General features: G+C 49.9%; 1 protein-coding gene across 12 annotated transcripts in view; it reads left to right on the top strand.

Moving 5' to 3' along the window:
- The window catches only part of ZNF618 (zinc finger protein 618), a 165,189-nt gene that overhangs the window by 81,563 nt on the left and 71,278 nt on the right, over positions 1-12,348 (top strand). For all 12 annotated transcript variants that reach the window (XM_053921467.1, XM_053921465.1, XM_053921449.1 and 9 more), the window contains exon 2: positions 11,911-11,954. In XM_053921467.1, coding sequence (XP_053777442.1) covers positions 11,911-11,954 — 44 coding nt within the window. The remainder of the gene's footprint in view (positions 1-11,910; positions 11,955-12,348) is intronic.

Genomic DNA, 12,348 nt, shown 5'->3' with positions numbered 1-12,348 from the left:
GTGCTGTTCTTGAACTAGACGACTTCCTAGACCTCATTTGCCACCATGGTTCTCTAAGGTTATTGTTTCTTTAGGTTTTAAACCAGTTGGCCTTTGTGAGGCCTGTTTCATACACAGCATAGCCCTGGTGCTGTGGAGCCACAGAGGAGCTGTTCACAAAAATCCGGCCCTGCTTTTTGAACTTGCAGTTCAATTGGGAGCAAGGCTGCAGAGAGCGGTGGTGTCCCCAGGTGGTGTCCTCAATGCCACACCCTTGGATGTCGAGGAGGTTGTCCCTGGGTTCAGGGAAGACTTTCTGGAGCAGGGCCTGGGATCCAGCCGGTCAGAGTAGACAGCAGCCTGGGCAGCGGGACAGCATGAGCGAAGACAGACACAACAGAATCGACAGGTGTCTGAACTTGGAGGGTCCTCAGAGTCCACCTGGTCCACATTCTTTGGTTTTTTGCTAGGGAGACTGCGGCTCAGCATAAAATAGGGACTTGCCTGAAGGTAAGTAAATGATATAGGGAAAGTTTAATAAATGGTCATTTTTATAGCGCATTCACCATTTGCCAAGCATTAGTTTGAGAGCTTTACATCTGTTAACGAATTTAATCCTAAGTAACCTTGTGAGGTGAGTACTATTATCCCCATTCGACAGGTGAGAAAACTGTCAGATGCTTAAGTGACTTCCCCCGGTGTCACAGGCACATCAGTTGTGGAGGCAGGGTTTGAACGCCGCCAGCCCCACTCCAGGCTCTGTTCCGGGCCCCGCCATGCCACGTAAATCCAGCTGGAGGGACCAGGCTATCTGGTTGTTTCTTTAATGTGTTCATTCGACTCACTCAGATCTGTGGCCCTTGTAGTATCACTAGCCCTAGCTGAGAGTGTGATGGACTTTCAGCCTTTCCATCCACCCGACAGTTGTGTTTTTGCAGGCTTTTTCCTCATTTTACTTGAGAAAGGCGACTGGACTTGAGCCAGGCCCCTGAGCTCCGAGTAGCCCAGACAGAATTTGAACCCAGGTCTGCCCGACTCCACATGTCCCAGGTGGAAGGTTGCCGAGGGGCTGGCAGTCTAGCAGCCCCCTTGGACAGAAGGACAGATGGAAGGCCAGAGGAGGCCTCTGCCAGCAGTCAGGGGAAAGGGTCTCCTGTCCGGGAGGCTGCTGGTCTTCCCCAGAGGCTGTCCCAATACTCTGGCGTCACCGTAGCCACAGGAGCCCTTTACTTTGTCCCTTGAAGAGGTTTGAGGAGCAGCTTTTTCCCCTCACTGCCTTACTTAAAAAACACCTAAGGGGGTGACTCTTAAAAACCCTGTTCCCCAATTCTGGGTTCACTAATTTGGAGCCTGTAACTCTCTATAACCCTATTTATAGTAGGGTTTTTCCCCCATGAAGCAAAAAAAGTTTTCCTTCTTTTTTTAGCACCCCCCCCACTTCCTGCCGATCTGAATATTTATCATGTATTTAATGAGTAATCTGAGTCTTGGCTTGGTGAGGCTGTACCAGGACATGGTTTATGGCTGATCTGGTTTTAACTCACTCCAGGCGGTTTTCCCTGGAGTTTTCTGTAAAATCATAAACCTGGAGAGAGAATTTTTGTGGAATTCAGTCACATGACTTGCTCTTTTGTAAATTGAGAGATTAACTGTGTGACTGTGAAGGACTGAGACATTTTTCTTTATTTTTTTTAAAAAAGAAAACAAACAAACAGAGCAGCATTTATGCACCCAAAGGAGCGTGTCCACTCAGAGACAGGGACAGTCACTCGCCAAGGTCACCCTGCTGGGCCCTGGAGGCAGCATGGCATAGATTTGAGAACATGGACTTGGAATTAGAGCATCTGAGCCTCTTCCCAGCTGGTCCCCACACCCTGCAAGCCTCTAGGTTCTTGTATGGACAGTGGGGCTGGGGGTGGTCCCTACCACTGGGGAGGGTTGAGATGGTGCATGCAGTGCCCGAGCCCAGGCCTGGCGTACAGGAGGTGACCGGTAGATGCTGGGTGCCTGGGGATTGCCAGTATTACCCCCACCTGCAGCCTTTTACACTGGATTAACAGTCCGAGCTGACGCTGCGGGTGTACAGGCCCTGCACTAGGCAGGTGACTGATTAACTCAGTGCTCACAACAGGCTCTGAGGTGGGCACTGGCATCACCCCCGCTTCTCAGAGGAGGGAACTGGGACCATGAAACATCATTTGCCCAAAGGCCCATGGCAATTGTCGGCTTTTGACCCGCCTGACTCCCAGTGACCGCCATTCCTACTTTTTAGGTCATTTTGCACAGTTCAATCTTGGAGCCTGAGGGCTTTTTGGCTGCTGGTCCTAGGGAGGGAGACGGGGTCTCAGCTGATGCTCCCTGGATGCTGGCCTCAGCCCTCTAACTGGTCTCAATGCCTCCATACTGCCCCCTCCGGCAGCCCCTTTGCAGACAGAATTCTGATTACGTTTCTCCCCTGCCTGAAGCCCTTCATGTGGGGTGCAGGGTGGAAGAAAACTCCTTGTAGTTTCTCTGCCACTCTTCTATAAATGTAAAATTATTTCAGTATAAAAAGTTAAAAAAACCAAAAAAAACAAAAACCCTTGCTGAGCCTGACCAGGAGAACAACCTCACACGTTTTGACGCAGCCTTAGGCCCGCCCCTTTGTGACCCAGCTGGCTGGGCATGTGGAGTCTGCACACCTGAGGCAACCGGGAACTGTCATGGACCTTTTAGATCCAGGTGCAGACCGTGGGCTCCAGCCGTGGCAGCATCCAGCGGCGCCCTGGGGTGAGAGCGAGGCTTGTGGTGTGGGTGCTGAGTCTTGCATGGCAGCCCAGGTGAGGCTGCTGCCCCTCCTCCCTGAGGCCAGGACTGCCCAGGCATGGAGGCGGATTCACCTTTTACTTCTGTCCCTCCCAGGTGCCCAGGGCGGTGCCCGGAGGAGACAAGCCCCCCACCCCCCCACACACACACTGCAGCTGCAGCAGTTGAATTGACTTTTTAAACCTGCCATTGATTGGCGACTGCTGTGTACCAGTTTCACCCTGGGTACTTTCCACCCTCTGTCTCAGGCGTTCTTTGTCACTCCCAATAGCTGTCAGTCCTGGAGCTGGCTCTTCTCCACTGCCGAAAGTGACAGTGGCTTTCATGCTGGGCTCCCTGCCTCCCTCCTGCAGCCAGCAGTTGCTTTCAGAGGTGCACGTGCTGTGGTGACCAGTGAGCCTGGGAATGAAGCAGAAGCTCCTCCCTAGTCTGGTTTTCAGGTGCTCAGTAATTAGTAGCCGTTGATGGTGGTGACAAAGACAGTGATGATGGTAATAATGTCAGCATTAAGGTCCTGCTCCAGTCTGCATGGCTGCCCACCAGAGAGAGGAGGAAAACTTGCCTGTACCAGGAAACCTCTAGGAAGTAGCAAGGCCCTCGCTGGTTTCATTCCTGGGTAGCCTGATTTATTTGTTGATGCTTAACCGCAGACAGCAAGGGCTTGGGAAGAGGCAGAAGGCCACTGTAACCTAGAGGAGCAAAGACTTGGTTCATTTCCCATGGCTTCCCCTGGTGGTTGGTACCTTGGCCAATCGGTGATGGCATCCCTGGGGCCTTTCTTAGCCTCTGGGCTCTGGCCTGGGGTCTGGGCAGGAGCTCTCTGGTGAGCCTGGGCATGTCCGGGGGCTAGTCCCTTCCTCCACAGGTGAAGGCCGTCAGAGAAGTCCACAGCCCTGCGGGGCTCCATTCCCCAGACAAGGCAAGGCCCTTCTCCTTGTGCACTGGCACCCAGCTTGTGTCGGCTTCATTTGCGTTTAGATTTTACATCTCCCCCATTGAGGGGGAGCTCTTGGTGCCCTGTTCTAGTGTCCATGCCCTTAGGGAAGCCCTTCTGACGCTGCAGTGTCACTGGGTCCTGTTGTCAAAGGTGCTGATGACATTCAGGCTTCTCTCTTCAGAGTACACAGCTCAGTCCACAATTAGAAATCCATAGCAGTCACTGCTTGCCTTCCTCACTGTTCTTGTTGCTGTTGTGTCCCCAGTAACTGCCCTGGTAGCCAGCACACTGTAGGCACTTAATCGGTAATATTTGGGTGAATGAATAAGGAACCATTTCTGATTCACCTTAGTGTCAGTCTCCGGAGGCCTTGCTCAGTATCACACAGAGATTATGAACTGCATAAAAATCTGTTGAAAAGCTGCATCGCCCTTCTGAGTTCCCTTTTTCTTTTCTTTTCTTTTCTTTTTAAACCGAGAGCCTTCTCTGGCAGCTTCCACCACCCCTCAAGCTTGGAGCCCAGGGTAGTCAGTGCCTCTGAGTAACAGCGTTCACTTGGGAAAGCAAATACACAAAGTTCAAAACCAACTACCACATGTAGAAACACTGCTGAATGTGATCTAAGAAGCAAGGTCTGCTTAGAGATTCTATAGTGTATTCAGTTTCTTGGGAATGAATCCTCTTCATGAGTTGCAAAGCTGTTGTTGGCACAGTCCCCCTTATAGGTGTGTTTCAGGAGCACCTGGTGGATAAGCGCGGGGACCACTTGTGCTCGATTTGGGGCCCTGCGGTTAGATAGAAAAGCAGTGCATCTACATTGTGTAGGGCCAGATTGGACTTCCTGGTTCTGGAGATGAAGGTGTGTTTCTACACGTGTGAACTCTGACCAAGCCGTTGACCAGCTATGTGACCTTGGGCCAGTCATTGGGTCTCTCTGGTTAATTCTTGATCAGAGGGGGTTAGTTAAACTTTAGTGTCTTCTTGGGATTAATGGGAGGACCCAGTGCAGTGCAACAATCAATAAAGTGCTGGCTGTCCTGGTGATTAATATTTTCATGCACCAGAGAGATGCAATTCCATTTTTCTTGGTGCTAAGGCACAAGATTTTTGGAATCTTTCTTGACTCTTTCTCTCCACCCCCACATCCAGTTCATTGGCAAGTCCTGTCGGTTCTGTTTGCCAGTATATTCAGAACGCAGCCCTTCCTCACCTGCCCACTGCCACTACCCCAGTCCCAGCCACCTTCATCTTCTACCAGGGCTGCTGCAACAACTTCCTCACTGGCCTCCACCCTTGCCTGTGGTCTGTTCTTAACACAGCAGCCAGAAATGATCTTTTTAAAATGAAAGTCAAATTATGTCCCTTTGCCAAAACCTGCCAGTGGCCTGCAGGCCCTGGGCTGACCTCCTGTACCTCCTCTCTCATCCTCACTTATAGGAGACCGTTCTGCCTGGTGTGGGCCCAGCTCCCACTGGAAAAGGCCAGTGGAAAGCGAGGTCCGGCACACAGGACCCACGCCCACAGATAGGTTCTCCTCAATGTAATGTGCCTAGAAAAGCAATAAAAGCCTGTCAAGGCAAGGGTCAGGGTGCTCTCCCCTTGAGAGAGTGGCCGTGCAGTCCCTTTTCCTCCACAGGTAGTCTGTGTGAATTTGTCTTGTCTCAGCCTCAACACCTCGGACACTGCAGGCCGGTGTCCACATCTCTCACTCACTCCCACCCTTGGGTATCTGCTCTGGCCATTTCCTTTCCCAGACACCCAGTGGCCACTTCTTCCATTGCTTGCCCAGTGACACCTACTCTGATCACTTTACTGCCACCTATGACTCCTCCCTTGTCCCCAGCCTTCTGACGGCCTCCTGCCCTCCTCTAGTTTTCCTCTCCAGTGCTGATTACTTTCTGGCATTTGTTACACATGTTTTTACTAATTAATTTATTAGACCTAATGTTTCTGTCTCTCCCACTTGAATGTAATGGCCGTGAGGACAGGGATACATCCCAGCTGCCCAGAACAACGTCTGGTGCATAGAAGGAGCTCGATAAATACTCGTCCGATGAGCAAATGACTTTCTTCTGATTTGAGTCTTGTGCCTCAGTGGGGAAGAGAAGAAGTTCAAGTTAAATTTGGAGATTCATTGGCTATTGGAAAGGAAAGAGATAGGTAGATGAGGCTGGAGTTGCTTTGGATGCACTCGCCCTCCTGTCCTCTGGCAGGTGCTTCTTGCAGGCTTGCAGGCAGGCAGGTGTGATGCCTCTTGCAGGCTTCCAGGTCAGGTGACTTGGTTTCACTCACTGCTGGGGCTAAGCCACCTCCTTTACAGGGTCATTTGGATCAGTTGGTAATTTAAAACAATTTATATATTCAAATTAACGTGCATATATATCTATGAAATACGTGTTCTGGAGTAACATGCATTTGATACTTGTGAATGTCACATTCATGTGAATTACAGTAAGAAAATACAGGACTCCAGGGGCATTTGAACATGCAGAGGACTGCCCTTCTCCCTGGGTTCACGCTACTCTTCCCTTCCGAGGGCAGAGAGAAAGAAGCCCCAGAGGCCGTGAACATTGTGGGTTGAAGTTGTCCACCCAGAGCTGAGCATAGTGTTTGATGCGTAGTAGGCTTTCAAGGAAATATCTGTTGAATAAATAAAGGAGTGATTGATTCCTTAAGATCAGTTGTTCTATTTCATCCCAGTGGAATTGCCAATGCATGCAGTTCATTCATCTAAGCAACCTCATTATCTGTATTTCCTGAGAAATCACAACTAACGGATTCGACCATGTTTGCTGGCTGTTTGCTCTGTGCCAGGCCCCGAGCTGGGTGCTGGAGACCTGGCCACGTGCTCAATGTGGGCTTTGCCCAGGAGGAGCACATGGTCTGGGGGAGACCAGCGCCCCAGGAACTGTGGTCCCAGTCCCGTTGAGTTGGTGAGAAGCACTGGTGGTGGTGCGTTAGCAGCGTTGGAGAACAGTGAACAGGGACAGTCCAATCTAGTGGGGGAGGGGGAGTCATTGGAGTCTCCAGAGAGGAAGCAATTTTTGAGTTTCAGTGGGGGAGGGAAAAGGCAAGATCTTAATTAGACCGCCACGGAAATGTGCTGCGCCAGGTCCTGGGCTTGACTGGCTGAGGCGCCATCTTGGGGATGCCCCCTCTAAGACGTTGGCCCCCTCCATCCCCCCAGAGCTCAGGGGACCCTGAGCCCCCATGTCTGCAGTGGCACCTCAGCCTCCCCAAACCTCTGGCTCAGCTCTCTTATCGAAGAAAGGCATTTCATTCTTTGAGATCAGGCAGCCAGGACCCAAGGAGCTGTTTTCCTCCATTGTGCAAGCATGACAAATCATTAATTTTTGATTGATTTGCTTAGAATTATGGGCGCCCCAGCATTCTTTCCGCCGCTGAACAGCTGTATAACAAATGAATATATCAGTGCGCACAAAAGATTGGAGATCTAAGAGAAGCAATTACATTGGCCACCCTCCCCCACCCTCACCCCTTCCAGGGCAGTGAAGGGAGGAAATTTTTACCAGAAATTCCTCAAGTGGCTTAAAGAAAAAAAAAAATGCCTTTTTATAATTGAATTAAATCTTTATCTCTTCATCTTTTGCTGCAGATTTCCAAACACACACCAGTTCCCCACATGCTTGGGTTTCATCCATCCAGGAGGAGTCTTTAATAATGAAATTTCAACTTGTGAATTAAAACCAAAATGAAAAAAAGGGGGGGGGAGCAAATTCTACTTCTACCCCTCCTCTTTCCTTTTTTTTTTTTTTTTTGGTCGCTGCTATTCCTTTAAGATTTTGGAACCGTACCAGTGCACTAAATGTGACCTCCATAACTTTTAAATTAAGAATTTATGCTGGCTTGAAATTTATGAAATATTTCAGCATGAAAGAAAGCCTTTTTTCCCTCAGGAAAATTGAGCAATAAATCACAGCACTGTGGATTTACTGCCCTAGAGCCAGCGAGAGATAGGATTTTTTTTTTTTTTTGCTTCATTCTGAAAAAAAAAATGTAATCATATAAGACAGCTTAGCTGCTATCCTCCCACTCTCTAGAATTTTTAATTTCAGCTGTTTCTGCTTGGATTTATTTCCAATATTCCTGCTCGGCTTTTCAATTTCCTCAGTTATTAAATTTTAATTCAGTGCATTAGCATTTAAATTAAAAAAGGGTTTATTTTATCGAAATCGTTGGCCAGCCCCCATCCCGTAGCACACGAATTGCCTGTTTCTGCCATTTGCACAAAATGTGAAATGCAGCTAATGTATTACAACTTACATTTGCACAAATTTAGAAATAAAATTTCTGGGTTTGAAATAATATTTTCTTTCCAAGAAAATCCTTAATAAGAGAATGGAAAAGAACAACTTAACATTCATTTGGGAGGGAAGAGGAGGGCCCAATGAAACCAAAAATAGCCTTGCCCGGGTCCTATAGAGAAGCCAGTGTATGAGGAATGGAGGGGGCCAGGAAAGGGGGCAGGTATTCTAATGGTGAGCTGGGGGCTTGGAAACCTTTATTCCAGCCACTGTGAGAGTGAGCAGGAGGGTCTCTCATGGCCCACTGTCCCCCAGCACGTTTCATCTGCCATAGAGCGGTTCGGGCCAACTCCACATAGAAGGACAGAGATGGAAGTAGAAGGTGGAGATGATCTGATTGAACTGACGGAGCCATGCCCCTGTCCCTGTTTCTACCTGTGCAGAAGTGCAGGTCCAGGGAAAGGAAAGAGTTTGCCGAAGGCTTAAAGTGAGACCCAGGCAGAACCAGGGCTGGAAGCTGCACCCGGCCCAGTGGTGGCAGCAGCAGGAGAATTTCCATTACTTAAGCAATTACTATACATACCTGGCCTGCACTTAGTACTTTGCCTGCATTACTGTATTCAGTGTCATTGTCGCTGGCCCTTGGGACAAGATCTCAGGGCTGAGGGAGGGTCTGATGGACACACATGAGGTGCTGACTTGCAGCATGGGGTTCAGATCAGGCCCGAGACAGGCAGGGAAGACCCCTGGTGCTGTCCAGCCCAGCCCAGCCCTGCTGCTTGCTCACCTCCTGTGCAGTCTTATCCAAGTCACTGTTTTTCTGTGCTTCAGTTTCCTGCAGCGGATAAATGATGGCTCTGGTAGCTGTATCTAGGGTTGTTATGGTGGTGATTATTACAGCTGAGCCCACGCGAAGTACTTTGACATGCATTACTGTATTTAAGTTATTTATCTTGTTTAAGTCTCACGCCAGCCCCACGAGGTAGGTCCTGGGATTGCTGTTGCCACTTTGCAGATGAGGAGACTGAGTGTGCGCCTGGCGAGTACACGTGACTTGCCCTGGAACATACAGCTAGAAAGTGGCAGAACCAGGACTCCAATGCAGACCCCCAGCTCTAAACCCTGGGCTCTTATACTTCAGTTCAGATTGAGAACAAGTCAGGTTCCACTGGGTGAAGGCGAGTTTGTGGTTCAGGTCGGATCACACAAAATTGCTTTGGGCCTAGGAAAGTGGCTGTGCCAGTGGTGCAACTGAATTCGGACAGTAGGGGTCAATCACTACGATCTGTCGATTGGTGAGGACACCCGCCATGCTGGCCTGGCCCCTCAGGGATCTCTACACCTGAGAGTAGGCACCGTCAGCACTGTGGGCCTCAGCTGGGGCTGGGAGGGCCCGAGTGGCGGACCCCTGTCATTACGGTGGGTCTAGACTCAGCCAGGCCCAGGTGCTGTGATGTTGACGCGTGCTGCCTTTGACATCTCTTGTGCTCATTGTCCGTCAGCTCCTAAACAGACATTTCACACCCTGCCGAGGTGAGACGGACATCTCCCAGCGCCCCTCCTCCAGTGGTTCCTTTTCGCCCGTGTACCACTTCAGTCTCTGCCACGGGATTTGTCTGGGCAACTCTTTGAACATGTTCAGCATTGTGTATTTTATAAAAATATGTGGAAAACAAATGAGTGTTGCTAGCAGTGGTACAAAGCTCAAATATCATAAGCATCATAAAAGAGAAACATAACTGGGGTTGATCAGATGCGCCCCAAACCGAAAATCTTCTCCCCCACCCAGTCACATGACCACTATACTTGAACCCGTCAGCTCTGTGTGAAATTATGAAGGACGGAAAAGGACAAAAAGACTACATTACAATGATGTATGAAATACTAGAGATAGGTGCTCAGAGTTAAGTCTGGAAAGCGAGAGGTCATTTGGGACTTTACAGATTTTTTAGGCTCTCCGGGACAGAATTTCCACCCCCTATCCCTTGTGCCTTTACTGTGTGGACTGGAGAATGCGGTCTTCTCGCTTGCTTTCCAGACAAGTTTTGAGGAATGCAGGATGTCAGAGAGAGGCTGTAATTGATCCTATTCTTTTGCTCACAGTGAAATGATATGCAAACCATTTTCTGCTTTGTTTCTCCTACTGAAATAATACACCGGCATGCCATCAATTTCTCCCACCCAGGCCTCGCATTTCTACCTCCCTACTTGTCCCTGTTGTGTGGGCAACAGGGACTGGGTGAGCTCACCCCATTTCCCGATTGGCCCTCCTGAATCTTGGCGGGAGATAAAATATTGCCGAGCCGAGGACGGTGGGCACTGGAGGGGCCCAGACCTGGTCATCTAGCTGTGGGGCGTTGGATGAATAACTTACAGACCCTCTGCGCCTCACCAGTAAAGTGGGACATGTTGGGGGACCTACTGAGAGGATTACATGAGAGGCATTTGATGTTATACACTAGCTAGCACCTGCTGGGAAGTTCTTCAGGGGGAGCGAGTCTGGGTGCCCACAGGGACCAGGCTGGAGGACAGGGTAGAAGGTGGGAAGGAGGGGTGAAGGCTGGAGAACCAGGTATATGAGCCCTCGTGGACTGTGGGGATGTGGGACTGTGTGTTGCCGGATTAACTGGTTTTTAAAGAGAAACTGAAATGGGGCCTTTTGGGGGGAGGTGAAATCCCTTTATTTTTATATATTTACTCTTTGGATCCAAGTCCGCCATCTGGTTTTGCCAGTTTGCAAGTTCCCGTAAGCACTCAGCAAAAGGTAGCTGCTGCTGTGTTTATTTTACGTCCTCAATCCTCCGTCCACAGTCCTGAAATTGGAAAAGCTTGGAAACAAAAAGAAAAAGAGTTTTTGTAACCGTTGAAGTGGCAGAACTTGACCAAAGGGAGACGAGGCCAGTCGCCATATTCACTTATCCCACGTAGGGCTGACTGCATATGTTTCTCCGTAGAAACACCAGTGCGCCCAGGTACTGGGGGCTCCCCAGACCATGCCAGGGTGGTTTCCAAATACAGAGCACATGTGCCAACGTTGCCCTGCTAAGACCCAAAGGGTCTGAATTTGGGAACAAATGTGTGTCTCAGGGTTTTGAACCCACATTGTTTGAGCTAGGAATACTGTTATGTACATGTTTTCACAAAGCTAAGGAGTGCAGGTGCGGGGGAGATGGAGACAACCATACTTGAAGAACAAGAAAAGAAGAAGGCTAGGGAACGCATCTTCAACCAGGGGTGGTGGAGAAAGCTGGGCATTCCCCGCATGTCAGCAACCTCCACATCGAGGACCCCCCAGCACTGGCCTGGCAGTCAGGGACCCCAGGTATCTGCTGTTCAGGCCTCGTGAGACTTCAGGCAGCTCCCTCCTCGCCCAAGGCCTCAGTGTCTCCATCTGAACCAGAATTTGATGATTTCTGAAAATTTCATTTGATCAGCCTTATTCCCCCATCCCCCACCCCCAAATAAAGAGATTAAGAACCGCCACTCTCATGCCTCCCCCTGCTCAGAGGGTTGGGGGACAGAATATTTTAACATAATAGGATTTTTCCCCTTGATTGGTAGGAATAAATCTGTGGCTACTGTTTTATTGGAAATCCCAGCTGAAAATAAAAATGGTGCAATTCAATCTCAGATTTAGCTGGTTACTTACTTTCCACCGGGTCCCCAGGGCTCTGTGGTTGCTGGGTTTGTGTTGGCAATGGGTGCTCAGCTGGATTTAAAGGGCCAAGTGAATTTGGGTTGGGGGGGTGCTGACTCCCTGTTGCCACTGGGAGCAGATTTTTCTAGCCTGGAGGAAAGGAGCAGGGGTCGTGGCCAGCTCTCCCGTGTGTCTGAGGGAAGGCTGGTGTTGAGCCGCAGAGTGGCAGTGGGTAGAGTCTGTGTCTTCACCCTTGGCTAATGCATGTGTTTGGGTTTCTTTTGCAGGCTGACGGAGCCAGTGCGGCTGGAAGGAAAAGCACGGCGAGCAGGTACACCCCCTTCTCCCCACCCCTGGCCTCACAACGAACAGCCACCTGTCCCTGGTCCTCCCCTTCCACCTGAAATGATGGGTGGTCCAGGCCAGTCCTCTTTGCTGAGAAGTTTCCCTTCTTCCCTGGAGGATGTACAGTTGTGGGCAGCACTTTCCAGCCCTCCTGGTATCTTCTGTGGGCACTTGTGACTGGAACCAAGGATGACTCAATCCTGAACTGGCCTTTGGCTGCTCCTGCCCAAGTTGGGGGGAGCTTTGGGATAAAACACAGGACTGGGCAGAAAGACCTGGGCTTGAATTTTGTGTCATCTCTGGCGTTATGAACTCCAGGGGAGCCTGTCCCAGCCTAGTCTGGAATCCAACAGCCTGGCTTGAGTCTTGTGCTTGCTTGT

Source organism: Desmodus rotundus, chromosome 1, assembly GCF_022682495.2.
Source record: "Desmodus rotundus isolate HL8 chromosome 1, HLdesRot8A.1, whole genome shotgun sequence".
Lineage (NCBI taxonomy): Eukaryota > Metazoa > Chordata > Mammalia > Chiroptera > Phyllostomidae > Desmodus > Desmodus rotundus.
The sequence above is the reverse complement of the archived record's forward strand: the minus strand, read 5'-3'. Positions and strand labels throughout refer to the sequence as shown.